Source organism: Phyllostomus discolor, chromosome 7 (assembly GCF_004126475.2).
Source record: "Phyllostomus discolor isolate MPI-MPIP mPhyDis1 chromosome 7, mPhyDis1.pri.v3, whole genome shotgun sequence".
NCBI classification, from domain to species: Eukaryota; Metazoa; Chordata; class Mammalia; order Chiroptera; family Phyllostomidae; genus Phyllostomus; species Phyllostomus discolor.
Genome location: NC_040909.2, coordinates 28,862,169 through 28,889,586, shown reverse-complemented (window position 1 = coordinate 28,889,586; position 27,418 = coordinate 28,862,169). Strand labels below are relative to the sequence as shown.

General features: G+C 43.7%; 1 protein-coding gene across 9 annotated transcripts in view; it reads right to left on the bottom strand.

The window, feature by feature from the left end:
- Positions 1-4,368: 4,368 nt before the first annotated feature.
- NEK11 (NIMA related kinase 11) overlaps positions 4,369-27,418 on the bottom strand; it is a 216,287-nt gene continuing 193,237 nt past the window's right edge. For 6 of the 9 annotated variants that reach the window (XM_036030651.1, XM_036030652.1, XM_028518309.2 and 3 more), the window contains one exon: positions 9,949-10,821. In XM_036030651.1, coding sequence (XP_035886544.1) covers positions 10,539-10,821 — 283 coding nt within the window. In that variant the 3' untranslated portion in view covers positions 9,949-10,538. Of the gene's footprint in view, positions 6,476-8,049; positions 10,822-27,418 lie in introns of those variants that run through there. The other 3 variants (XM_036030649.1, XM_028518308.2, XM_036030650.1) reach the window with 3 other exon arrangements.

Below are 27,418 nucleotides of genomic sequence, written 5' to 3'. Positions count from 1 at the left end.
TGACTGTTGGGGAAGAGTGGTACAAGGATGTAAGGTCAAAGTTTCGAGACTGGGTGGATGGAGGTGCCATTTTTTTGAGATGGAGATTTAGGGAAGGGCTAGTTAGTAACTGTAGTGCTGGTCAAGAATCAGGGGTGGCGATAGTGCATAGGATACATAGGATCGAACAGATTTTCTGAGGAAGGGTGAGGAAAGAGCTGTGGGTGAAATCCTGTGGGCACCGGAAGGGAAGTGAGAACGTTTTGAAGGTAGAAGGGGTGACTAAGGCTTTCTAGACTTAACCCTCACATACTCTCAGACTACTGAGCTTTGAAGAACTTCGGGAATAGCCCCCTGTCAGGGCAGGGGGCTACTCAGGGCCTGATGCTGAGGAACAAGGATTAGGATCTCTCACCCCAAGCCAGGCCTTCCCCTCCTGTCCTGGGGCCTTGCACTCTATGCGGATTGCCTCTGCATCAAGAGTCAACATTTATTACAAAGGAAAGGACAAGGGCTTGGGCTTAAAGTCACAGCCTGTAAGTGACAACAGGGGGTAGGGAAGAGCCCAAGAATCCACCCAGACACAGGCCTGTGACCTTAGCATCATTTACCACTGTCAGATCCACAGTTGCTCATCTGTTAAATGGAGGCGGTACCGACCTGTGAGGACTATTGAAAGGTTTAAAGTACTTAGAACAGTGCTTGCACCAAGTAGATGCAGCAGCCCTTGGTGTCGAGGATGGGCAGAGTGCTCTGTCTCATGTTAAAGACCTGTTGGCTGGTGGTCAGCCACAATCATCGGGCCTCAGCATCCCAGGGGAGAGGGAGACGTCCCTGGCATCATCTTTCCTAGTTTATAGTCGCGTATCAGATGGCAGAGATGGCGTGTACTAACATCGGGCAACTGGATCAAACTGATGAGACTGTAGATGCGACACAAGTCACTATAAGTCACTACCACATCAGAGTTCTAACAGGCTTGGGAATGGCCCTGGTTAAACATTAGAATCACCTTGCAAAAAACACAAAAACTGCCAGTTGCAGGGTTCCACCCCAAACCAACTGAATTAGAACCTCCAGTGGCTATGTTGAAGCTTAGGGTTTTTTGTTTTGTTTTGTTTTTGTTTTTGTTTAGAGAGAAGGATAGGAACATCATCAACGTGTGAGACACAAATCCATCGGATGTCTCTTGCACACCCCTAACTGGGAGCCTAGGCATGTGCCCTGACTGGGAATCAAACTGGCAACATTTTGGTTTGCAGGGCTGGCACTCAATCCACTGAGCCACAGAAGCCTAGGTGGTTTTTAAATGTTTCAGGTTATTGGTAAGCAACAAGGGTTGAGAATCAGTGCCTTAACCCTTACCCCTAACATTCCAAAAGTGACTTAGTTTCTCTCCTAGTCACTAGTCTTCCTTGAAGGATTTAGGGTCAAATATTTCATTTCCAGAGCTTTGGGCTGTTGTATGTGTTTTTCCTGGTTGCTTAGGGAGGCTTTCAAAGATGGTTCTGCTGTTTCTAAGGCAACATGAAAAACTCTGAAACCAAGGCAACAGCTATCCAAGAATCAATGACTCTGGAGATCAGAGCTCTTTCAGGATGAATGAACATGGAAGTCCTCAGTCACCCCTTCCTCCCTCTTCTCTCCCCTATTTTGCCTCCCTTTCCAAACTGTTCTCTGCCTCTGCCAGGAGAGCCTCGCCTCATGCCTCCCCACTCCCCCATTCTGTCGAATGAGGCAGATTGCCCAGGATGAAAGCTGGGGGTAGACTGCTGAGCTACACCATGTGCCTCAAGAGCTATTCCATGTTCATAATGGTACTCAAAACAACAATAACTCAGCAGTCAGCCTCAGGGGATGCTAGGGAATAAATTCATTATTTAAAAAATAATGAATCAAGCATTCATCCTGTCTTTTTTAATATAGGCTCTACCTGGGGGCTACCAAATAGTTTGGCAGGGGAAATTCTCTTTATATAGAGCAGCGATTTTCAACCTTTTTCATCCCATGGCACACACAAACCAATTGCTAAAATTCTGCAGCACACCAAAAAATATATTTCTTGCTGATCTGACAAAGAAAATGGTATAATTTCGATTCATTCACAGCAGATGACTATTGTGTTGGCTGCTGTCATTTTTTTCTTTGACAACCTGAGGGAAAAGAGGTCAGTGCCCCTGACTAAATAGTCGGGTACTGCATGTTTTAAGAATTCTTATAGCACACCAGTTGAAAACCAATGATACAGAGTATTCCAGTTAATCAAAAGAAGATAGACAAAGCCATGAAAAATTACCATTTTTTAAACTTTAAAGAATTAATAGATCCTAGAGATCGATCATCAATGGCTGCTAACATCACTAATAGAAAACCAGCTATTTTATACCTTCTGATGTAAGAACACATCACGTCCTATAAAATGTCAACCATAAAAAATTGAATTTGAATCTGGATCTGACTACCATTTTATAACAAATTCCAAAGAACATCTTTAAATATCAGGAAGACACTAGAATGATCCATTTGATAGTGGACTGAATTGGAGACATCAGCATGAATTTGTGTTTAACTTAATTTAGGCACATAGAGATGGTTACATATAAAACTATGTATAGATATGTGTATATACAAGGCTTGGTGTACATACATATTTCTTCACTCTATCACCTGAGAGGCGACATAGAGCAATGTTACCCCAGTAGCAGTAAGCACACCTAGTGCCCAGATTTTGATTTCTAATACCATTTTCCAGTAAAAGGAGCCAAAATTCCTCAGGGAAATGGCTGATTCAAGCACTGGGGCAGGACATATACATGATGGGTTCATGATGAGCCTGGAGCCCCTTGTGATGCCTGAAAGGAAGTATACCCCCTAAGTTATTTTCGATGAAAAGAAAGAAAAACCATATTGAAGGGAGCATGTCAAAGAGACAGGGACATAGGAGCCAACTGAAAGAGTTCCCAGTAGCCAAAGCTGAAACTCTTTGAGCAACAAAATAAAGCAGTATTGGATTATAACTCAGGTCTAAAATATCTGCAGGTTCATACTGATGTAAACAATGAATAGGTAAGTAAACTGGTGAGAAATCTCCTGTGCAGAATTTGAAATAATGTACTCTGCCCTCAAGGAGGTGGAGCATCACTGCCCCTCCTTAAGTGTGGGCTGTGAATAGGGACTTTCTTCCAAAGAAAGGACAGTGTGGAAGGAGGTGTATGGGTTGGGGAAGGGGGTGGGGAAATTTGTGACTTTGTGGAGACACCTGACAAACATTACTTGAGCCAGGTGAGCAAGGTCAACATCAACAGTGATAAGTCATGTTGATAGTATGTACCCTTGCTAGTAGGATGTGATGATTATGATGCTTAATGTCAGAGGTCTTCCTCCCAAAATGACATAACCCCCATCTCATGAGGAAAGCATTAAATGCATCTCAGCAAAGGGGCAATCTACAAAGTACCTGAGCAGCATGCGTCGAAGCTGTTAGGGTCATCAAACACGAGGAAAGTCGGAGAGACTGTCCTGACAAAGAGGACCCTAAGGGTCCATGACTACCAGATGTAATACCACATCCAGGATGGGATCATGGATCAGAAAAGAAAATCTAAATGAAGTATGGACTTTGGTTAACAGTGATGAATCAATATTGGTCTATTACTGTAACAAATATACCATACTAATGTAAAGTGTTAATAATGAGAGAAACAGGGAGGACTATATGAGAACTCTTCACTTTCTTCAAAGTTTTTCTGTAAATCTAGAACTTCTAAAGAATAAAGTTTATTTATTTTGCTGATTGCAGGGGGATGCACTCAGCAAAATCTAGGCTGAGGGGAACTTTATAAGACAAATGACCTGGTTGTAATGCAGGAGGTTGAGCCCTGGGATCTCAGCTGCTCGTTTGGAGAAGCGGTACAAGCCACCAGGAGGACTGGATGGAGCAGACAAAGCCTTTGTTACATTTATTACAGGGAGCAGCAATGGCACAGATCGGTGAAGCAGGACCGCACCTCCCTGAGTCTGAGACTTGTTTTTAGGGGTCCTGGACAAAGGGGGCACGTGTCTTGCACATGACTCTAACCCACGTTACCTCAGTGTGTACCTGCAGAGAGGGGAAAAAAGGTCAGGGAAGAAACTTTCCCGAAAGGAGATAAGGAAGGAGTTACAATCTATTTGCAAAGCAAGGCACATTCCTTATGGCCAGGGGCCCTCCACCAGCCTTCCCTCCTGGGGGCTGGAGGAGCCTGTGCAGCACCACCCCACCCTGGTTTCTTCAGGAAGTGAGTTACAAGGGGGGGGGGGGGGAAGGGGTGGGGGCAGATCTGTACAGTAAAAGAGACTGAGAAGCAATATCATTTGAAATGATTGGACTTTATTTGGATCCTAATTTGAAAAAACAAAGAAAAAGAAAAACAGCGGCAGAAATGTGCAAAATTGGCTGGATATTGGATATATAGGAATTATTGATTGTTTTTTAAGTGTGATAATGGTACTATGGCTTTTAAAAAGAACATCATTTAAAATAAATAATAAAAAATAAAGCTTTTCCTTCCTAACTTTAGATCTTGATATTATGTTTATATACCTTTATAACTGAGTTTCATGGTTTAAGTCTTAAGCACATAGCAGAATAAAAAAATCTCATGATTCAACAAAGGAAAAAGATGATCTTTTAAAGATACATGCTGAAATATTTATAAATGATATGATAAAAATAATCTGGTCAGGGGGGAGTGGGTGAGAGCATAAATAAAATAAGATTGGCCATGAATTGATCAATTGTGAAGCTGACTGGTGGTTCTGTAACAAGGGCTTATTATATTATTCTCTTTACTTTTATAGAATTTGATGGTTTCCATAATAAAATGCTAAAAATAAAGAAATCTCATGAAGTTAAAGGTAAAGGTTATAATTTACATTTGAATAAAGCTTTGCATTTCACAAAACCCTTTTCATAGGCACAATGAGAGGTCCAGGTCTAGTCTCACTTTTTAGGTGGAAAGAAGACTATGACCAGGCCTATCATCTGCCAGAAAATTTAAAATCACTCCACTTAATCCTCCTAAAATTTGCGAGGTCTTTCAAATGCAGAGCCAAAGTTGAAAACCACTGATTCTGAAGGGGTGGAGGCACCGCCAGCAAAGGGCAGTCAGCCGGAGCCCGCTGGGGTTTATCCACAGAGACTTCCTGAAAGGGCTGGATGCTGTTACATTTCAGGCATTCACACACCTGAAGGCACAATTAGCAGCCTTAAAGGAGGTGGCATTCTATAGAAGCCAGCCCTGTTCTTGGCTGTTGCAGATCTGGCAAGAAAAATATCCTCTGCCGTGCTGTCTGGAGTTCTGTCTCCCTCTAAGGACAGAACTTTCCAGATACCTCCAGCCTCAGGCTGGGACCTCTTCACCTGAACGCCCTACAAGCACCTCAAATCCAACATGCCCAGGAATGAACTCAGTATTTCTCCAGGCCCCCCACCCCTCCGCCACTCACCTGCATCTCCTATTTCCCCAGCTCTGTGCATGGCCCACCACCCACCCAGTCACCTGCTGGAAACCTGAGAGTCCTCAGCAGTCCCCCCACCCCAGGCCCTGCAGTCCTGGCTTCTCCCAGTTCCCTCTCACTGTCTCCACTTTCAGCGCCCAGACGTTATCCATCAGATGGTCATGTCTCTATCTCTTCCCACCTGGACTACACTGTCTAACCACCTCCCTGCCCCGCCTGCAGCCTCACCCTGCGCTCCACACAGTTTCATGGTCCAGCTAACAGCCGTGCCTTGTTGACACTTCAGCGGCTGTCCTTCTCCACGGGACACAGCAGTGCAAACTCAACAACTCAGGTCTGAGCTTTGCCTTCCGTAGTAGTGATCTACTGCTGAGACGTATTACAAAATGTAGTGACTTCACAATAAACACTTACCACTTCAAGTGTCTGTGGGTCAGAAATTGAGAAATGGTGCAGCGGGATGGCTCTGGCTCAGGGTTTCCTGGGAGGATTTAGTCCAGATGTCAGCCAGGGCTTTGGTCAAATGAAGGCTTGTCCGAGGCTGGAGAATGCGCTCCCCAGGGGGCTCGCTGACCTGGCTGAAAGTTGGTGCTGGCTGCTGGCAAAAGCCACACAGGTCTCTCCATAGGGTTGCTTGAGAGTCCTCATGACACTGTGGCCAGCAAACAAGATGGAACCCTTGTCTTTTATGACCTAGTCTCAGAAATCACCCTTGGGCAGTATTCTACAGGTCACGCGGGCCACCACTATGCCACTGGAGGGGGAACTGCCCAGCAGCAACACCAGAAGTGAGGATTGTGGACTGCCGTCTCGGAGGCTGGTCAGCATTCCTGCCCCTCAGACTCGCTACAGTCACTTTCTGTGCCACCAGTGCAAAAAGATTTCAAGGTCTCAGAACCCAAAAGGCTGTGACTTGTGGCTTCCAACTTTGTGTTCTTCATGCTTGCAAGATCTTTTCCTCCCTCTGATTTATCTGGTGAATCTTTTTTCAGCTTGACTGAGGTATAATTGAAAAGTGATATATTTTTAAGGTATACAACATGTTCTGATATACGTACATATTGTGAAACGATTGTAACAAGCAAATTAGCATATTTCTTGCCTCATATCGTTACTGTCTTTTGTGTGCATGGTGAGAACACTTAAGATTTACTTTCTTAGCAAATTTCAAAAATACACTAGTACAGAGTTATTAATAATCATCACCATACTGTGTATTAGATCTCCTGAAGTTATTCATCCTACATAACTGTACCCTTTGGCCGACATTTCCCATTTCCCTCCCACTGCCCTCCCCTCCCCCCCCACCCCGCCCCGCACCCGTTCCCAACCCCTGGCAACCACCATTCTACATTCTGTTTGTATGAGTTTGACATTTTTAGATTCCACATATATATGAGATCATGCAGTATCTGTCTCTCTGTGCCTCGCTTATTTCACATAGCATAATGTCCTCCAGGTTCATCCATGTTGTCACAAATAGCAGTATTTTCTATTTGTTTTAAGGCTGAATTTTTTCTTTTTTTTAAGGTATCGCTGGGTCAAAAGGCAGTTTCATTTTTGTCTGAGAAAATTCCATTCTGTTTCCCAAAGTGGTTGTACCAGTCTGCAATCCCACCAACAGTGCACTAGGGTTCCCTTTTCTCCACAACCTCACCAGCACTTGTTTGTTGCTTTGTTTATGTTGGCCATTCTGACTGGTGTGCAGTAGTATCTGATTGTGGTTTTAATTTGCATCTCTCTGATGGCTAGTGATACAGAGCATCCTTTTATATGTCTCTGGGCCCCCTGGAGAAGTCAGATAACTAAAACATATTCTCTACTGTGTGTCTACCCTGTCCCTCTTCTCATCTCCTGTCTCTGTCTATTTTTTACACACACCTACACACTTCTCTCTGCCTCATTTGTCACTTTTGCTTCTTCATCATCTTGGGGGCCTGGCCCCATTACCTTCTGACATGTTAGTTAGCGATCCCATCATCCTGAGAGAGGAGTGGGGTATGTTTTCCCCTCGAGCTATTTGTCAGCTCACTGTAATGGCTGGACTCTTATAATAGACTTAGAATTTTTGCTCCAGCCTCAGTCCAAATACATTAAATAATTAACTTCTACCATGCTCCTTTGTGTGTCTTATGTCTGCACCACCCAAAATAGCTGGTGGCATTTCCTCTGCATAAATAGAAAGCAGAAAGGTCAACTGGCGTTTATGAAACACGTATTTTTTGCAGAGCAGCAAGCTAGCAAGGTCCCTTTATTCCCTCATACCTGTGACTATTTCATAACAAGCATCTTCTGATTCTCTAATTCCTCAGCCAATTTCTGCTCATCATCTTGCAACTGGTTAGTGACTAATACTGACACTATTATGTGTGTTTCATGCTGTTGAGTTGGCAGTGACTCCTGGTGACCCTCTGAGTGAATGTTGTCCACAGTGTCCTGTCCTCAGCAGCCTGTTCAGCTCCCGTAGACTCATGCCTACGACTTCTTTTGTGGAGTCACTCCATCTCATATTTTGTCTTCCTCTTCTTGCTCTTTACTATTTTTCCAAGTACTTTTATTTTTTCCAAAAAACCCTACCTCCTCATGATGTGCCTGAAGTAGGGCAGCTTTAGTTTTGTCATTTTTACCTCTGGTGATGTTTCAGGCTTAATTTGCTCTGGGACCCACCCACTTGTTCATCTTCCTGGAGATCTAGGGTATGCACAGGTTCTCCTCCAACCCCATATTCCAGATAAATCGAATATTTCCCATCAGCCTTCTTCATTCCAACCTTCCCATCCATAAACAGTTATTGGTAATAGGAGTATGATCTTAACCTTGGTCTCTAATGACCCATCTTTGCTCTTGATGATCTTTCCTAATTCTACATAATTCAAAGCATTTCTGAATTCGATGTAAAGGAGATAAAAGACAAAAACAAAAAGGAAAAATTAAAGATCTCTACCAAGAGATTAAAGCAATAAAAGGTACTCCAACCCTGTACTAGAAATGCTGGGCTGCCAACAAGGAAGCACATTATGCGCCCAGGAGGAAATGAAGGGAAGGAGGAGATGGCGTACTCAGATCCACACAGGAGAGACACAAGGATGAGAGACACTCTCGAAGAAGACAGCTATGAGGAAGAACCTGGAATTCTGGAAAGCGAAGTCAAAGCCGCCCCGAAAGTGTTGGGAAGAAATAAATCACCAGGGGTAGATGGGATGCTGGTAGAATGATTTCAACCCACACTGAGTGTGGCTGAGGAGGAAAATGCTCCCCAGTGGTGATATGAAAACGCTACTTTCTCGTAGTCATCTTAAATCCTGTGCCGCTGCTCCCAGGGAGCCAAATGAAAGGTAAGCATGCGTTTCTTTCCTAAGACATGGAGCTGTGATCCCAAATGGTCTTTCTTCTCATCTCTGCTTCTTTTAAGCCTCATCTGATGATGTACAGAAAATCCCAGGAGGACCAGCTGTTTTCAATATGCACCTGACTTCCTAGACGTTGGAGGGGTCAGAACATGACACCCCAAATATGCCACACTGTCATAAGGATTATTTTGAGCTGAAAGCAACTAAGAAACAGCAGCTGTTGGCAGAACTCTCTGCCTTCCCCTTTCTACTCGAGAGCGCACACTTCCCATGAGAAAAGTGCCCTCCTGGGACCAGGGAGAGGAGAACGTTCCTGTCACTGGAGACTGGTGTCAACCTGAGATGGGTCTGTACAAACAAACCTCTTAAACTAACCCTTATCTTCCATTAGTTTCCTCCATATCTTTCCCACTCACTTTCCCACAATCTAACCCCTTTAGGAGTTCAGATCCCTTTTCTTTTGACTTACCATTTCTCCACAATTGATTGCTTTTTTGTCAAAATAGCATATAAGCTCTCAGGCTCAGCTGTTTCCTTGGGGTTTTCACTTCTTGCTAGAAAGCCCCCATGCCAGGTGAAAGTATTAATATTAAATGCAATCTGTATGCCTTTTCTCCTGGTAATATATCCTTTGTCAGTTTAATTTTAAGACCCAGGTTAATTTGTAGAACCTACGAGGGTAGAGGAAGTCTTTCCTCCCCTATAACATGGTCTTAAACCCAGAGCATTCTTCCCTGGACAGTATCTTAAACATGTGTATGTCCTCAGTTGAAAACCCACATGCATCATGGGTAAGAGCATGGGTGCTGGAATCAGACAGACCTGAGTGCAGTCTCAGCTCAGCCTCTCATGGCTGTGTGACAAAGCAGTTACCTAACTTGAACATCCTCAGCCTTAGGCATCCCCAGAGGTAAAATGTGATAATCCATTCTCTCTCTCTGTCTCTCTTTCCTTGGTGTAAAGATCCAATATGTTCTTACAGTAGTAAGCACAGCACTGGTATATAATAGGCTCCTAATAAACCAAATGTTAGCTGGTCTGAGTAATAATTATTGTTAGATGGCTGTGTTACACTCAACAAAGTACTTTTAGGTAAAGAAACACTAGAACAGGTGATTTTTTTGTAACTCTGGATAATCTATTTATTAAGCATAAAAGTCTTGAGTCTTCAATACTCCATTCATGAGAATAAAGAATAAATCACAGGAGAATCACCTTTTGGATTTTTTACCAGGTCTATATACATAGGCACTTCTTGCTTGTGAGCTATGGAAGGACAAAAGTGGACCAAAACCAGGTCACCTGAGACAGGTGTGTCTGACTCCTGGGCAGCAGCTCAGCATTTCAGAGGCCAGTGTCTAACAACCTTCAAGGGCAGGCTGGCCACAGCCCACAGAGCCCCAAGGCAGAGGCACCAAGTCTGTCCCCTGAGAGGAAGGGGCAAAGGGCGGCGGGCTCCTCCCAAGACACCCTCAGTGGCCCAACTCCAGGGGCAGCCCAGAGGGTACCCTTCTGGGGATGCTGTTCCTGAAGCCAAACCCGGTCCATATGCTTATCTTGGAGTGGAAACCCAACCATACCGACTGGCCCCTGAGACACTGAGTGCAGTCAGACCTGTGTGTCTGCTACTCTCTAACTCCTTTGGTTAGGGAATTGAAAGTAAAGATGGTAGCTCGGTCTACGTACTCACCTCCCATAATACAGTCCAGCTTAGGTACTGAATGGATTTTCACAGAAATTTGTTCCCTGGAACTTGCTTGCTTTTGACATCTGCCTGTTTTGGTTCTGAAGTGTGGTCCCTTCTCCCACTGTGATCAGCAGCTGCTCCTCAAAGCAGAGGAGCTGGTCGACTTCAAAACAGTCACTGGCACGAGGAACCACTTTCTCCAGAGACGCTCTAATCTCCGCTTCACTGGCTTTCTGCTGCCTTGCTCTCTTGAGGCAATTATAGACCTCCTTAAATACTTCTGCACCCAGTTTCTGCACGGCTGACCTGCCAGACAAGGTAGGAAAGATAAATGAGTTACCCATTGAGATCACCTGCAAGAAATGTATTTTTAAATCATTAATGACACAAATCACATTGTAGCCCTGGGATTCAGAAAAAAGGGAAAAAAATAACATGTGATGTCTCTGGTTTGAACATTCAACAATATATCTTGAATGTCTGTTATGTGCCAGGACCCTTCTGGGCGCTGGAATGCTGCATTAAGCAAGTGAGCTCCTATCTTCATGGGGCTCGTCTTCCAGGGTAGAGGATAAACAGATGAGTTTAAAAATATGTTCATAATAGGATGTCGGGCAGTGACAAGCACAATGCAGGATAAAGCAGGGTGAGAGATGGAGACAGGTGAGGGGCAGGGATCCGCATGAAGTAAGGCCAGCACCGGGCACGGGGGGGGGGGGGGGGGGGGGGGGGGGGGGGGGCGGGAGGGGGTGGAGACCCGGGGCCAGAGGCTGAAGCATGTCAGAGCAATATGAGAAAGCTTAGTGCGGCTGCAGTTGGGAAGTGGGGGAAAAGGATGGTGGGATACTGAATCAGAAATAGTAATAACGAGAGTAAAATAATGGGAGGGAAACATTGTTATATTAATGACAAGTACTTTTCTATGCACTTAATCTTCACAATAACTCTTGGAGGTTTTTTTTTTAATCCCTATTTTGCAGAAGAAGAAACTGCAGATTAAAGGGGTGAGGTGATTTGGTTAATTCCCACCGAGACCTCTGTTTCCCTGCAGTCCTTGTCCATAAGCAGCCATATTGTGTGTGCTGCTGGAACCCTGTTGCCGCACCTGGCGTGTTCACCTTGCCTTTCTCTCCCTCTGTCTCTCAGTGAGGGTCACAGACTAACGGCCTGTGGGTAAAGTGTGGCCCATGACACATTTTGTTTGGTCTGCATCATGTTTTCTTTTCTTCTGGTTTACTATTTTTTTTTGCAACATTACATGCTTCATTTTCATTTATAAGCAAACCTCAAGTTTCTATGGGGTATTTAAATAGGAAATACAAGTAATTTAAAAACTCCTTTAAACCCAAATTAGAGAGGATATTTTCAGCAGTGAAAAGGATGTCATCCTGTAAGTCATCCAAGTCAGCAGGGTGACTGGCAGGAAAAACAGAAACGTTTTCCAGCATATATTGTTTTTTAACACTTCCACATGAAAATCTCCAGGCAGGGCCTGCACTCTACACTCTCAGTTTTTTGTGCTCTTTGCTCACCCCGATCACCCCTCATCGTCCTGTACTTGGCTGCTTCTCATATTCCTCCCCTGCCCGACTCAAGGGCATCCGAGTTTTATGAATTCTGATACATGGTTCAAATGTATGTGTCACGTTTACCTGGTCATTCCTCCACCAAATAATCAGCTTTTTCACTGCCACACTGTGAATGCCTTTAGAAATACAGCTTTTCTGTTTAGGGGAATATTTTCTGTCATCGTTTCTAGGAGTGGGGCTAATTACATGCTCACTCTCTGAAAACTCATATTTGTACTTATGATTTCTGCACTTTTCTGTATATATGTTGAGCTTGATGAAAAGATAAAATATTTAAGAATGGAATTATTAGGCCAGAGGTATAAGTATTTGTATGACTTGAACCTTGAAAACAATGCTTTTTTATTGTTCATTTCAGTGGATTTGGTGAAAAGAAAGATTAGATTTTGGGGTTTTTTTCCAGAATTTTTAAAGCATTACAACTACACAGTAATGTTGCGAAAGTTGACAATAATACTGAGGGCAGTAATCACAGACCCTTTCACATATTTTATATGCTTTTATTGTGCAGTACTATTCAAGCTTGTAATCTCTAGAATATAGGATCTACGTTAGGTGTTGTGGCAGATAAAAATAAGTAATTGGCCCCACTCTAGTTTAGAGACTAGTAATTATAACACAAGCTATACACATTTTAAATTTTAACTAACATTTTATAGAACTTTAGAGTTTTCAAAATGCCTTCATGTTCATTATCTCAAATGATTCTTGTGAACTAGGCAATTCACTGAACATTTACCTCAGTTTTGCAGATGAAGATAAGTAGGCTGACTTAAAAACTCATACAGGTAGTTAGTGATGGAGCTTAAACTCAAACTCAGCTCGAATCCAAGGAATTGGAACTTTGAGTGCTGGAGAGAGCACGGCCCAGGACCCCGCATAACGCAGCTTGCATAGGTCTCCCACCTTCTGCCAGATGATTAGCAGGACTGATCATAGGATGCCTCCCATCCCTAGTCACCTCCGCCACAGCCGGCACTTAGAACTCTGGCGTCTCCCTTCTCCTCTTCTTCCTCTTCCTACCTGCCCCCGCCTCCTTCTCCTTTTGTGGGTGTTTGTTTCTCTCTCCCGCTCCTCAAATGAGGTCACCGCCTCCGTGAGGGAGGGGCCCAGTGACTAGGACAGGACCAGGCACTCAGAAGGTGCTTGGGAAGTATTTATAGAACAGAGGAGTGACTCAGACAGACACTGAGCACCATGAGAAAAGCTTCAAGAGCTACAAGGGTTCACAGCAGGGAAAATCAGAGGACGGCCTGCGGAGGAGGGGGAGGTGCCCTCTCGTTTGGGCCAGGGTAGCTGGAGGGAAGTGGAGGCAGCCAACAATGGGCCCTGGGGAAGCAGCGAGTCCATTTGGCAGGTGAGTAGGATGCATGAAGAAGAGGGTAAGAACCAGATGAACAAAACATTAAAGAAACTTTAAAATTTGACTAGTAATGTCACCCATTGGTAGTAAAGAAGCCCAACATCCCCTGAAACCGTGATAACTCAGAGTTTTTGAGCTTTCTCTATGTGCCAGGCTCTGTTCCGGGCATCTCCTCTCATTATCCCATTAAATTCTCACAACAGCCCTAGGGACAGATGCTGCTACTCCTATTTTACAGATGAGGAAACTGAGATACAAGAGGGTATTAAACAACTTGCCCAAACCACAGTGTTGTACACCTGAAACTAACATATTATTGAATGTCAACTGTAATTGAAAAAAATACAAATTTAAATTAAAAAGGGAAAGACAATTTTTAAAAATCTTAACTGCCATCATCAGGATATTTTTCAAATAAACAATCTGGAAAATGAGCCTAAAAATAAAGTTGTCAAGACAGTAGATTCCACCCTGGCTGGTGTGGCTCAGTGGATTTGGGTGCCAACCTGTGAAAGGAAAGGTTGCCAGTTCGATTCTCTGTCAGGGCACATGCCTGGGTTGCGGGCAGGTTCCCCAATTAGGGAAGTGCAAAAGGCAACCGATCAATGTATCTCTCTCATATTGATGTTTCTCTCACTTTCTTTTTCCCTCTCTTCCCCTCTCTCTAAAAATAAATAAATAAAATCTTTTTTAAAAAAAGGACAGTAGATTCCAACATTTCTTATCACAAGAAGAATTTTTTCTTTTTATTGTATCTATATGAAATGATGGATGTTAACTAACCCTATTGTGATAATCATTTCACAATATATGTAAATCAAACCATCCAGCTGTATACCTTAAACATATAGAGTGGTGCATTGCAAATATTTCCCAATAAAACTGGGAAATAAAAAAAAAAAAAGCAGCTTGCCCATTGCCACATAGCTTTCACGTGGTGGAGTTGGATATGAATTCCAGTCGGTTCCCACCAGGACTCATTCTTTTCATCATGATGGATTGAGAGAGACCGAAGTTGAGTCACAGCTCAACCCTTCACTGCCTGTGTGACCTTGGGCCAATTACTTAACACCTCTGAGCCTTAAATTTTCATATTTAAGTGGCGATTACACACACATGCACTCACACACCTAGCAGGCACTTAATAGCTTTTGTTTTACTACCATACACATTACTGCTGCCTTCCCCAGAGGTGAATTGCACAGTTATCCCATTTTGGTTTAACTGGAAGCGTCAAGCAATATTTTAGTTCCACCTCTGGTTAAGAAACTATTTTAAATGTTTTTACCTCCTCTGACTGAGTTTGAGAAACAAATGACACAGGAAAGCCAGTGGCACAGTGGAAGCAAAATAATAATGTCATTTTGTAGAAATAATCATGAAAACCTAGTTTAGTGGAAAGCATTAAGAGAACATATAGATTATTCTTCAGGCACAGTTTTAAAAAACCTTGCAAATGATTTTATAAAATATAAGAAATCCCTGCACATCAAATATGTATGAGCCACTGCAGGAATAGAATGGTGCAATGTATTTTCCCTTAATACTGCTGTCTTAACGATCATTTGGCACTAACAGGAATCAGGAACCCTTATTAAGGATGGATTCAGTACTCCTCTCCATGCCTAGTATTTCCGATGGCTGGCTGTGAATCTGCTGGGCAGAACCAGAACAGATCTCTCTACAGATCTGTACTCTCTATGGATCTCTCCAGACACTGGACTGTGGGTGCAGGCAGACATGGGACAGCCCCAAATGAGATGTGTGACTATGACTGTCAAGCCCTTTCTGTAAGTCATGCTAATCTTCTGTTCTGTCCACATTGGGCAGCAGAACCGTGCATGCCACTGCTGGTTGGTTGCCCTGTTAAAGCTAACCAAACACTCCTGTGAGAGTTCCTTTATTCATGACCTAAACACCCTCCATTGTGCATAGTCCGTAAAGGCAGATAGGTAAATTCACCAATTAGAAACAAAATCCAGCTAAATTTTGTTTGCAAGAGACACACTTAAAACATAGGGCATCGCATGATTGAGAGTAAACACTCAAACAAAAGACAGGCCAGGGAAACAATAAACAAAAGAAACTTGGGGGTAGCTACATTGATATGAGACAAAATAGACTTTGAGAAAAAAAGTGTTATTAAGGCAAAGAATGCCATGAGATAATGAAAACGGTTCAATTCACCAAGAAGAAATTACAACTTAAACGAACATGCATATAATAAAGTAGAATCAAAACACATAAAGCACTGGAGGGAGAAATGGTCAGATGTGTCTCCACAGTGTGGGGTTTCAGTACTCTGTGCTCAGTTGTTGGTAGGTGGACATCTGAAAAATTAGTAGTAATTTAGAGAACCTGAATATACTTGACAAGCTAAACTTAATAGATATACACAGGACACTCTCCCTCCCTGACGATTCGAGAACCCACATTGTTCCCAGACTCTCTTGTAACATGTACAAAAACTGACCACATACCAGACACCAGTTCAAGTCTCAACACGTTTCAAATAATTGATTTTATACAAAACGTAGTTATCAGACCATAGGACAATTGACAGAAATCTGTAACAAGAAAATGGATTAAACATTACTGTGGTTTCAAATTTATTTATTCGAAGTAAATTATGGGTCAGTGAAGAAAACAGGCGTGCTATAAACAGACTCATTTGAAGCCAGAGGGAAAGTGATAGTGTTATTGCATGGTAATACTGCAGTGCAAATTTATTCCGACACTTGGAAAACACGCTGTAATAATTCTGCAACGAGTATTTTAGGAATCATAAAATGGAAAATTCGTTTCAGGGGACTCTCTTGCTGTGGTCTAAGATTTGAGAAGAGAGGGAATGTTCCCTGTGCTGTTCAGATTAAAGAAGGGCTCCAAGTTTGCTTTTTCAAAGGGAGGGAGGGAGGGAGGGACACAGAGAGGAAAAGGGGCAGGAACTACCTCTTCGGTTAGGTGGGTGTCTCACATAAAAAGAACTTACAATTTCAAATGAAGAAAACTTATATTTCCTTTTTTTTTTTTTTGCATCTATTTCTTCCTGAGGCTCCATATCCTTAAGCAATTTGATCCTTCCATGCAAAAGTCAAGTGTTTGAGGGATCCCAGGTGTGGTTTAGTGCAGATGCTTTATTTGCAGGCCAGCGCCCTCTGGGCTGAGTCACGGGCTGCCCAGGCCCATGGGAACACAGGCCTCGGTGAAGCCCCCCAGGGTTCTGAAGCTCCAGCTGCCTGGAGCAGATCCCCGAGCTGCCTCCCTAGCTGAAAACTCCATTAAGCCTCAAGGGAGCACTTTCTTTCCCCCCTGCCTACTTCCTCCAAACTCAGTCTCTCATCCTCCAAATTCCTTTACTGGCTTCTTCTCATGCGTTTTATTTGCAAACAATGTATTTTATCATATACGGTTATTTGCCCATCAATTATGGAGCTCTCTGTGTGATCTCTGTCTCTCTTAGGGCTCTAAAGAAGAGGACTGTGTCTGCTTAGGTCTATAAGGATGCCATATAAAATGCCCTCACATGTTAAATATAATTTTAACTTTGAAACCACCTCACACTTACAGTACGGTTACAGTCATAGCACAAAGAACTCATTCTTTCGCTGAGCCTTTTGAGAATAGGTTGTTGCCCTGATGCCCCTTTTCCCCCACACTCTGTATTTTCTGCAAATAAAGACACTCTTACATAATCACAAAACAGCCATCAAAATCAGGAAACTAACACTGACACATTACAGTCATCTAATTCTCTAATACATTCACGTTTCCCCAATTGTCCAATAATGCCTCTTATAACAAAAAGATCCAGATCAAAATAATCCTGGGTTGCATTTATTTGTCATGTCTCTCTAGTCTCCTTCAATGACCTTGACACTTTCAAAGGTTTGAAGCAAGTTATTTTGCAGAATGGCCTTCAATTTGTGTTGCCCTGGCCTGTGGGAGTTACCAGCACCCACCCTTTGGCCATCCCTCCTCTTATGTATTAGCCTGGGAGGCAGGAGTGGAGACTTCTGGGAGCATGACTGGAGAACCCCACCTACCAGATCAAGGACAGTCTCCCTTTTCTTGCCCTGGGAGTAACAGTATTATCTTGTTGCTTTCAGATGCCTAGTTCATGACTCTTCCCTACAGTTTGCTCCTACTGTACTGTTAGAAATAAAGGTTGTCTCAGGAAAAGCAGCAGCTTGGGAAGGAAGTTTCCAGGGGCTCAGGGACAGAATGCCCTGAGCATTCTACCTACTTGATAGCTCCGCTTGAATGCCTTCCAGTCATCATGCCCAAATGAATTTCTGATCTTCCCTCCAAAATATCCTAACGCTGCAAACTTTCTCCATTTCTGTTCACATCAGTGCCTGCCTTCCAAATTGCTCAGGCCAAAAACCTTTGAGTCACTCTCAATTCCCTTCTGAACTCATTCACCAGTAGCCCAGTCTCTGTGGTAATCAGACTACAGGTAAATGCTATCAATTCTGTTTTTAAAATGTATCCAGGATCCCAACACTTCCCCCCATTCCCAGCACTTCTGCCTGGCCCAGGCGACTGTGCTCTCTTACCTGACTGCTATGATAGTCTCCCGGTTGGTCTCCTGTTTCTCCCCTCCTCTCCCACAGTCTATCGTCCAGTCAGTCACCAGAGTGAGCGAGATCCTTCCGCTCCTCTGCTCAAAGCCCGCTATAGCTTCTACTGGCTTCCCCATCTCACCCGGAGAGAAATCAAGGTCCTTCCATGGGTCTACAGAATTCTGAACCATCTCCCCACTATACGTCTCCCAACGCCTCTCTTCCCTCCTTTCGTTCCAGCTACACTGGCCCATCTGATCTTCCTCAAACACACCAGGCACGCCCACCCCGGGGCTTTGGCACTTGCTCTTCCCTCTGAGGAGAACGCTGTTCCTCCAGACGTGTGTGTATATCTCGTCCTGCCACTACTCCAAGTCTCTGCCCTGGGTCATCGTTTCAGAGAGCCCTACCCTGTCCGTCCTCTTCACAACTAGGGGGTGACTGTTGTCCCCATTCTGCACCGCCTATCACCTTCCCACATTTGTTTCTTGGCACTTGTTATTCCTGGCATAGTCTGCCTTCCCCATGTATTTTATGATATGTTAATCACCGCACTGGAATATATGGTCCTTAGGGCGGGGGTTATTTTCACCTTTATTTCTCCACTGCCTGCAACAGTGCCTGGCACACAGCAAGTACACAATGAACATTTGTTGGACAAAGGAATAGATACCTTGGGAGCCTAATTAAAGGGAAATATGGTAATGTCATGCAACTTTATTTAAAAAATATATGCATTCCTAGTGCTTGTTCTTAGAATTAGCACTCGGTGAAATTACAGTCTACTTTTGCAAAACATAAGATTGCTTTTGTGATGTTTAGTTGTTTTTCAAGATAAAGTGTAGTTTTCAAAATCAAGTGTAGTTTTCAGTATTTCTTAGGGTATTTTCATCCTTATTTCAAGTAGACTGGTTTTATGGGGTCTGTACTATCATCTTTGGATAAAAATGACCTCTTTTATGTCTGAGTGGGAAGAAACATACCTTCTTTTTTAAAAAAAATTCTATGTGGAAGGGACTGTGTTCCTGCCATCATCTTTCACCTGTGCACACCCGGGGCCGCAGCTCCTTGGCCGACCGTGGGTCCCAGGCCTGGAGAAGGGTGACCCTTGGGGCCCGCAGTTCCTCAGAGGCAATGAACAGTCCGGACAGCACTGCTCAGCAGACGCCACCGCCTGCTGCCCGAGTTAAATAAGGCAGCGAGCAGCAGAGGAGGGCCTTCTCGCCTCCTGCTCTAAACAGTATTTTAGCTTAACAGCAGAAAATGTTTAGCACGTTTCCCCCTCCTAGAGAAACAACAGGCAATTTCTCTTCAGGGAGGTGAAGAGGGAATGAGTTTCTACCGGTTCTGATGGGTTATCAAGTTCAGAAGCTCCCTTATTCGTATCACTTTGGAAGAACCAACAGGAGAAGCATCTGCCCCTTGCCTGGGAGCTGATTTACCTTGCAAACCATTTCTCTGCCCAGTAAAACCCCCCAGTAATGGCTGCATAGGTATTTTCATTCCCAGATTAATTAACCACGTAAGGAGTATACAACTGAAAGCAAAAGGACCTTTGCTTTTCTGTTTTGCTCCGCCACTCAACTTGGAGCCTGATGGGGACAGAGGACCTTTCTCAGTCATTTCTGCATCCAGCACAAACCTGGCACAAAACGGCAGCACATTTTTAGTAAGCACTCAGTCTATGCCAAGTGCTGGGGAGGCGGCCACATGCCTCTGACCTCACAGAACTGACATGTTAGTGGGAAGATGACCGATATTAACCAAGTAAACAAACAAATAAGGGAATTTCATATTTTTTCAATGCTACAGAGAGAAAAAAGCAGGGGAATGGGAGAGAGCAGGGCTGCCAAGCAAAGGGTTTAGACGCCCAGGTGGGGGTGGAGGTAGAGAAGCTGTTTCTGGGGATTTGGCAGAGGCCCTTGTCTGACCGCAGGTCCTGTCATGTGAAGCAGCTCCCCCATCTTTCTGACGAACCCTGATGCAGAGGAAGCTAGTCCTGCCTCCACCACTGTGGGGATGCGGCAAATGTGCAATGGGAGGCCCACACATGTCTAAATAATGAACAGTTATGAACCAAGCTCACAGACTCTTATATGAAATATGACTCTCCTTCTTACTTAGACAAAGGAAGTTTATAAAAACCTGGAAGGCCAGGTGGACATCCAGGCCTCTTGGACTCCTCAGAGTTCTGCATTGGAATGCTGCAGAGCTGGGTGGGCCAGCACCTCAGCCTTAGCCCCAGCTGCTGGCCTGCTCCCTTCTCTTCTCAGCCTGGCTCCACCGCCCACTGGGAGGGAGATTTTGCGCACACATTTGATACCTCAGCCCCTGTGTCCAAAATCCACCCATGCCAGTAGTTGCTTTGGCAGTGTGCAAATAGCCACCCTGGGGTTCTCCTCAGGCTTAGGGGTGTGCACATGGGCAGCCCAGGCCACCCACAGGTGAGGGAACCTGAGGCAGAGGCCTGGAGGTGAGCTTGGGGCTGTTTGGACCACCACTCAAAATGCTTCTGTGCCCTTTACCTAAGGCTCCTTGTGATTAGTTCTTCCCTGAATTTGAGAACCAAGGAAAACTCAACTCTGCTGCCAAGCTGGTTTCTGTAATGCACAGGGTTTCTCCTCGGGTCTAGGCTGCCTGGAGGCTCAGGGCTGGGTCGGTGCCTATGTGCAGAATAAACAGTTCATTTGTCAATCTGGCATCCAGTCTCAGTTTCCCATCTCACTACTCATACATGTTTTCATAGACGTTTTTCACGGTAGCATTAATTATAAATAAATGACAATAGTAATTATATACACAAGCAATTGCAATTCAAGAGACTGGTATCTGGCCAGTAGTTCCTCTGGGAACATGCACACTGGAAGTTTTTGTTTTGTTTTATTTGCTTTGTTTGTTTGGTGTACTGTAATTTGGAGGCAGGTAGTAAGAAGATTTTAAATGCATGTCAGATTTTGCTACTAAAGAATTACAGCAACTTGCTGAGAGTCTGTTTCTAATCTTTGCAAATAAACATGTGCCATGTCTTCATGGCCCTCCCAACTTTATTGTAAGGATGCCATAAAATGGTTTACGGTATACAGAAAGGTGTAAAGTACAGGACAATGACTTTACAATAACGCCCAGTGTAAGGAGTCCAGCATTAACAACAACCATTGAAGCTCTCTGAGTTCCCTCCCAGATCGTAACCCCTCCCAGTCCCCAGAGGTAGCCACGATTCTGAATCCAGTGTTTTGCCACCATCCAGCATTTAAAAATACTTGTACTATATGTGTAAGTATGTGCCCTCAGAACAAGTAGCATTGTTTTGTGTGTTTTTAGACTTTAAGTGTTATCATAGGTTTTTGCTCATCTTCTCTGCTCAAAATTACTGATATATCTCCCCCTTGTTTCTATAGCTCATCAATTCCCAGTGTTTTATTCCATCGCTCTCTCTCCTGCTAAAGCACATCTCAGGTTGTTTCTATCCCTCACTAACCCCGCACCACTTTTATTTAAAAAGCTGTTGTGAACATTCTTTGCACACATCTGGGATTTAATATATCTTAAACTACAAAATATAAGCATGTGTGGAAAACTGAACTTTTCAGATACAGGTCCTACATTAAGCCATTATTTTCGGATTGATTTACCATCATTCATATTTGATCCTTTGTGATGGCCTCAAAATGGATTTTTATAATAGGAAAATACAATCCAGAGAGGGATAAATGATTTAAAAATCAGAATTATGCAGTTTTTGAAAAGTAGCAAGGAATTTGCCTAATCACACATCTTCATTTTATTGAGAAGGAGACTGATGCCACAACGGGGAAGGGACTTGCCCATGGTGAGCAGCGGGCTACACAGACAGCAGAGCCTACACAGGGCCTCCACCAAGGTGGATGTGCGTTTGAAATAAATATAAAATGAAAAAGTCCCCTGGCTTTTCCTCCTGTTCTCTAAGCTCCATGAAGCAGAGTGCCATGGCGGGTGGGCCACTGTGCCTCCCTGGATCGATTCAAACTACATTTTTCAAAAGTCAATTTCACCCCAGTTTTTCTGAGTAGAGGCAAAGATCCAGAGATAAAATAGATTTTCTAATCAAATGTAACAAGAATAATTTGATTCGCAAAGAAAATGAAATCACAAAAGAAATTAGAGTACAAATATATTTGGAAGAATTTCTCAGAGCAAGGATAAGTTTTTTTTTTAAAGTGCCATGCCTACTTTTTAAAAGATTTTATTTATTTATTTTTAGAGAGAGGGAAGGGAAGGAGAAAGAGAAAGAGAGAAACATTGGTGTGAGAAAGAAACATGGATTGGTTGCCTCTCGTAGGTGCCCTGACCCACAACCCAGGCATGTGCCCCCACTGGGAATTGAACCGGCGACCCTGTGCTCTGTGGGATGACACCCAAGCAACTGAACCACACCGGTCAGGGCGGGATAAGTTTTTATGATTAGGAAACTATGGGTTCCCTTGGAGAAGAGTGAATTTTAAAAGCTGCCCTTCATTCGGTGAGCTTCTACAATGCTTCCCTCCTTGAACAATATTAGTCAGGTGCCCCTGGGTCCTCTTCTTGACTAGTCCTCATTCTCTCCTGCAGTCCTTGGAGGAGATAATCAAGAGGGCGTGACCATCAGGTGACCTAAGAACTGGACTCGGGCAATCAGAGCCTCCTCACCCCCACCACTGTGCTTGACATGCACTCTCTTCCGATGTTCGCCATGTTTAAGGGCTCACCACTGAGAAAGTAAGGTGTTGCTGTAACCATCTGGATGGTATATATAACTGAATGCAGTTAAGGCCTCTATGTAAATTTTTTCAAGTTTTGGCAGGTGGGTGTGGAAAACTCTGTTTTATGGCCGACTAAGATGAACCTCGTGAGTTCCTTGCTCATCAAAACTGCCACCTATGAACCTGGAGTGGTCTGCCTCTTTCTTTGGTCTCTCCTTGCCCTCTGTGTACAGGGTCCAGTTCCAGATTCCACTCAGGAAGCTCCTGGGGTTGCCAGCAAACACCTATAGAGTCCAGCTTAGTAAGAATCCCCCCACCTTCATCCTAACCAAGTTCCTCTTAGTGATTTTTCCATTCACTGACCCCCTCATGCTTCCCTTTGGCTGTAAATCCCCAGCTGCCCCTGTTATATTCAGAGCTGAGTTCAGTCTTTCTCCCCCATTGCAGTAATCTTGAATAAAGTCTTCCTTGCCCGCTTCACTTCTGTATGGTACAATTTTTCTTAAACAGATTCATCTTTCAATATCAGACAGTCACTGGGTCCCATATTACCAACTGCCCATGATTAGAATAGCCGTGTCTTGGTTGAACTGAGATAGCCTCTGTGCATGGCAGACACAGGAACAGAATCATCAGTGTCGCCCCTTTCCACTGTCGGAAGTATCCTCGTCTGGACGAGAAATCTTATGGTTATCCACACATGGTGTGAAATCTATTGGCCAGAGGCCCTCAATGACAAGGGAATCTGCTGGACTTTAAAAATAGTGCTACAACCCTGACCAGCATGACTCAGTTAGCGGAGTGTCCTCTGCAAAATGAAAGGTCACAGGTTCTGCTGTCGGTCTGATTCCCGGTCAGGGCACATGCCTGGATTGTGCGCTGGTCCCCAGTTGGGGCAAGTGGGAGGCAACTGATCAATGTTTCTCTCATACATTGATGTTTCTCTTCCTCTCTTTCTCCCTCCCTTCTCCTCTCTCTAAAAATAAATTTAAAAACAAACAAACAACAGAGCTACAGCAATTACAAAGGACAAAAGAGCAGATTCATTAAATGAGGACACTCTTTTTGATCCTGACTCCTGAGGTATTGTTACATCTGATTACTAACATTTTATGTCCAAATTAAAATGTTTCTCCACAAGGAAAAGTGGTTATTTTCATCACATCTCTCAACCATGTTCACACATCGCCTTTATTATGCCTTGCCTTTGATCACTACAGATGGGTTTGTCACAGCGCATTTACCCAGACTGTGACAAGCTTTCCAGAGTGGGAGGGAAGGAGGAAGGGAGGAAGGGAGGGAGGGGACAGAGACAGAGAGACCAGGAAGGCCAGTGTGGTACAGACCTTAGGAAAAACAGACGAGACTGGGGAATCAATACTGAATTCTCTGGTGAACTGAATTAAAGGACTGAAATGAATCTACAAAACAACAATAGAAGCTGATTATCCTCTTAACAAGTGGGGACGCATCAAGACTGAGATGTGTGTTCACCCGCTATGGGGAGGGGGCAGGGCAGGACAGGATAGGAAGGAGTTCCCTAAAGCCTCTCAGTGGGAAACACTGGGTTTCTTAATTGTCTGTTGTCCAGAAGCCAAAGGAGAAAATCCCTCATCACAATGAGAGGTGTGCCGAGTGGTTTTGAGCAATGGGTTTGTTAGCTACTTCCACTTACCTTGACAATACCTGTCATGCCCTCATCCTGCAGAGCTTTCCTGGGACCCAGGGGATAGGGAGAGAACTGCAGGCCCTTGGGTGGGCTCTCAGGCATGAATGCCCTGGTGGGGTGAGGCCAGAGGGGAAAGGGTTGGATCAGACAATCTCCAAAGTTCCCTCCTGCCAGAAGGTCTAAGATTCTGTCTTCCAGTGGACTCTCAACATGGATCTGTTAACCCCATTGTACAGGCAGAAAGAGTCAAACGAGGAGAGAGCAAGTTCACTGAAAAGGAGCTGGATGGAGCATCTTATCCTGTGGGATTAGATTGTTGATTCAGGAAAAAACAACTAAGGCCACCGGAAGGATGCTCTACGAAAACCTTGGCCCCCAGTGAGATGCTGGCCCTGCAGAGTCACAGCACACGGGTGCTGGTTGGAAATGCAGGCTCTCAGGCCCCACCCCAGGGTCTGCTTTCAACAGGACCCGCAGTGACCCATATACACTCTAGAGTTGGAGAAACACTGGATAGAGCCGTGGATTACATTGTGAATAGCCACACTAAAAAGCACTTACAACTATGAACTAACTTTTGACAGAATTCAGATGCTTTTATGAAATCAGGCCAGCTTTACAAGCACAGAGGCATCATTTCCCACACCGGAACCCTCTACCAAATTACTAAACGTACTTTTTTTACAAAGTGAGTTTAAATCTGATAAGAATAATAGAAAAGAGAACTCCATCAATTTCAGGCTGAAGCTCAAGCTCCCACCCCCCTCCCCCTCCACTTTCTTTTCTTCTCCCTGGATCTCCGGTACACAGATTTGTACTGATAATAACCTTGGATGCACAGCACACTGTCAGTGTCTTCAGGGGAGGACACCAGCCTCGTCTGGGCGGAGATAAGAAGTATGTTTGGTCTGGGATAGCATGGTCACATTTGCTCTTGACTTATAACTGCATTGTTAGCTAGGAGTCTCACAGGGAACCTCTCTCCCTTCAAACTGGGAATACTCAGTTCTGATTTTATCTTATTGACGATACGACCAGGACATGACAACTAAGCATAAACCTGTGTTAATAATTTTTCTCTTTCTTTGTACCTGGAACAGATACTGCAGAAATCATTTGGCATGACATACAGTTTTGATTAGGTCTAATACATGGGTAGTTTTGGGATATGCTTGCAAAGAAACAGGGAGGATTCAGTTGAAGGTTTTAGATGAACCATATAAAATTGCTACTTTTATAGGATAAAAAGAGTAAAGTAGTGGCAATTTCTTTTAGTCAACCTAATTAGAATGTTTTAGTTTATAATTCTTTGACCTGAGAAATATTAAGAGAATTGAAAAGTGGTATTTGTGGAGGCTGGGTGGTTCCTTCTCCTTGGGGATTTTTTTTGGAAGTTGGGGCAAGTGCTTTGAAGGCCAGATAAATATCTGTTCTAAGCAGCCAGGGAGAAACGGGCAGTTTGAAGGTCAGGTTTGGCTATGGCTTTAGGATGAATGTACGTAACTTTGAAGGAGGCTTATCGCCTTCTGAATCTGTGAAATATGTAAATATTGCATGGCACTAGACCTTGACACACAAACTGGGTTTCTTGTCCACTTCCTTGTTACAGGCATGTACACTCAATACTTGAACTCTGAAAGGAGTAAGGAGAGATTTTCTCATGATCAAGTCAACACTACGCTTTAGCTAGAATGTGGGGGAGGGAGAGTCAAAGTGAAGCAGGAGGATCCAGTCCCTTTCTTGGTCAGTCCCTACAACCATACTGTGGGCACACTGTGTCCCCTGGTCCCGGGGCACGCATGGCTGCATGAGAGCCCATCACGGTGCAATTATGGGGCTGAGTGGCAGGCCTGGGACCACACCTCGGGGAGCAACACAGGAACCACGTTCTGTTTGTGACAGTGTGCCTAGTGCCTTAAAGGGAGCTTGATGCACAGTGGGCATTAAGGCCTGTTTTATCTCAAATTTAAAGTTTGTTGAATAAATTATGACTTTTAATAACCACTCACAGTAACAGAAATTGAAGACATTGCCTGAGAAATCTTTGTGGATTTGGAAACCAATTTGCCAATAAATATCAAGGGTCATATCCTAAGAGCCAGTAATTATAAGACATTTATCTTAGAAAAGGGTCTAAAATTTGAAAACAAGATTAGGTTAAAAAACGTTTATGTCAGCATCACATATGAGTTGAAATGATGCTAAACAACCTAAGAACCCAAGAGTTAAGTTATAGAGAAATTAATATTTTTGGAAAATTTGATGACATTGGAAGATGCTCAGGAGAAGTGGGAGAGAAAAGCCATGACACCATGTCCTGCTTTTTTTTAACTTAGCAGCACATTACAAAAGTGTCCCAAATTACTCAGCATGCCACCAAACTTCTGTGCATCATGACTATGGAATATTCTACTGGATGGGAATATAGTAAGTTATTAACTATGTTTCATAAACACACATGTACACACACACACTATAAATAACACATATGGGACCACTTCACGCCCATTGTTGGGCACCTTCCTTTTCTTGGTTGGCTATACAATCTCCAGAGCTCACCGCACGAACACACACAGACCTTCCTCAACTCTTCTTAATGTCAGGACAGTACTGCATTGCAGAGATATATGCTGATTTTTTAAAACAACTCTTATTATTGATACCTTTAGGCTATTTATAGCTTTTTTTATTAAAACAGTCCTACAATAGTTAGCTTTAACATACATTTTTGTGCATTTATGCGAGTATTTCTTTGGGATAAATTCTAAAATTGCTGGATCAAAGACTGTTCATTTAAAAAATTTGAATAGACATTGCCACATGGTCCTCCAAATTACTATACAAATTTAACACCCCTCCAACACTGTGAAAGTAAACTGCTTCATTTTAGAGTGGAGACAACGGACGGGACGTGGTCGTATGAGTTCGGACACTACTAGGCACGGTCGTAATGCAAGCTCCCTCCATCCTTGCCTACCTCCTACTTTTTCTTCCTTCCCGCC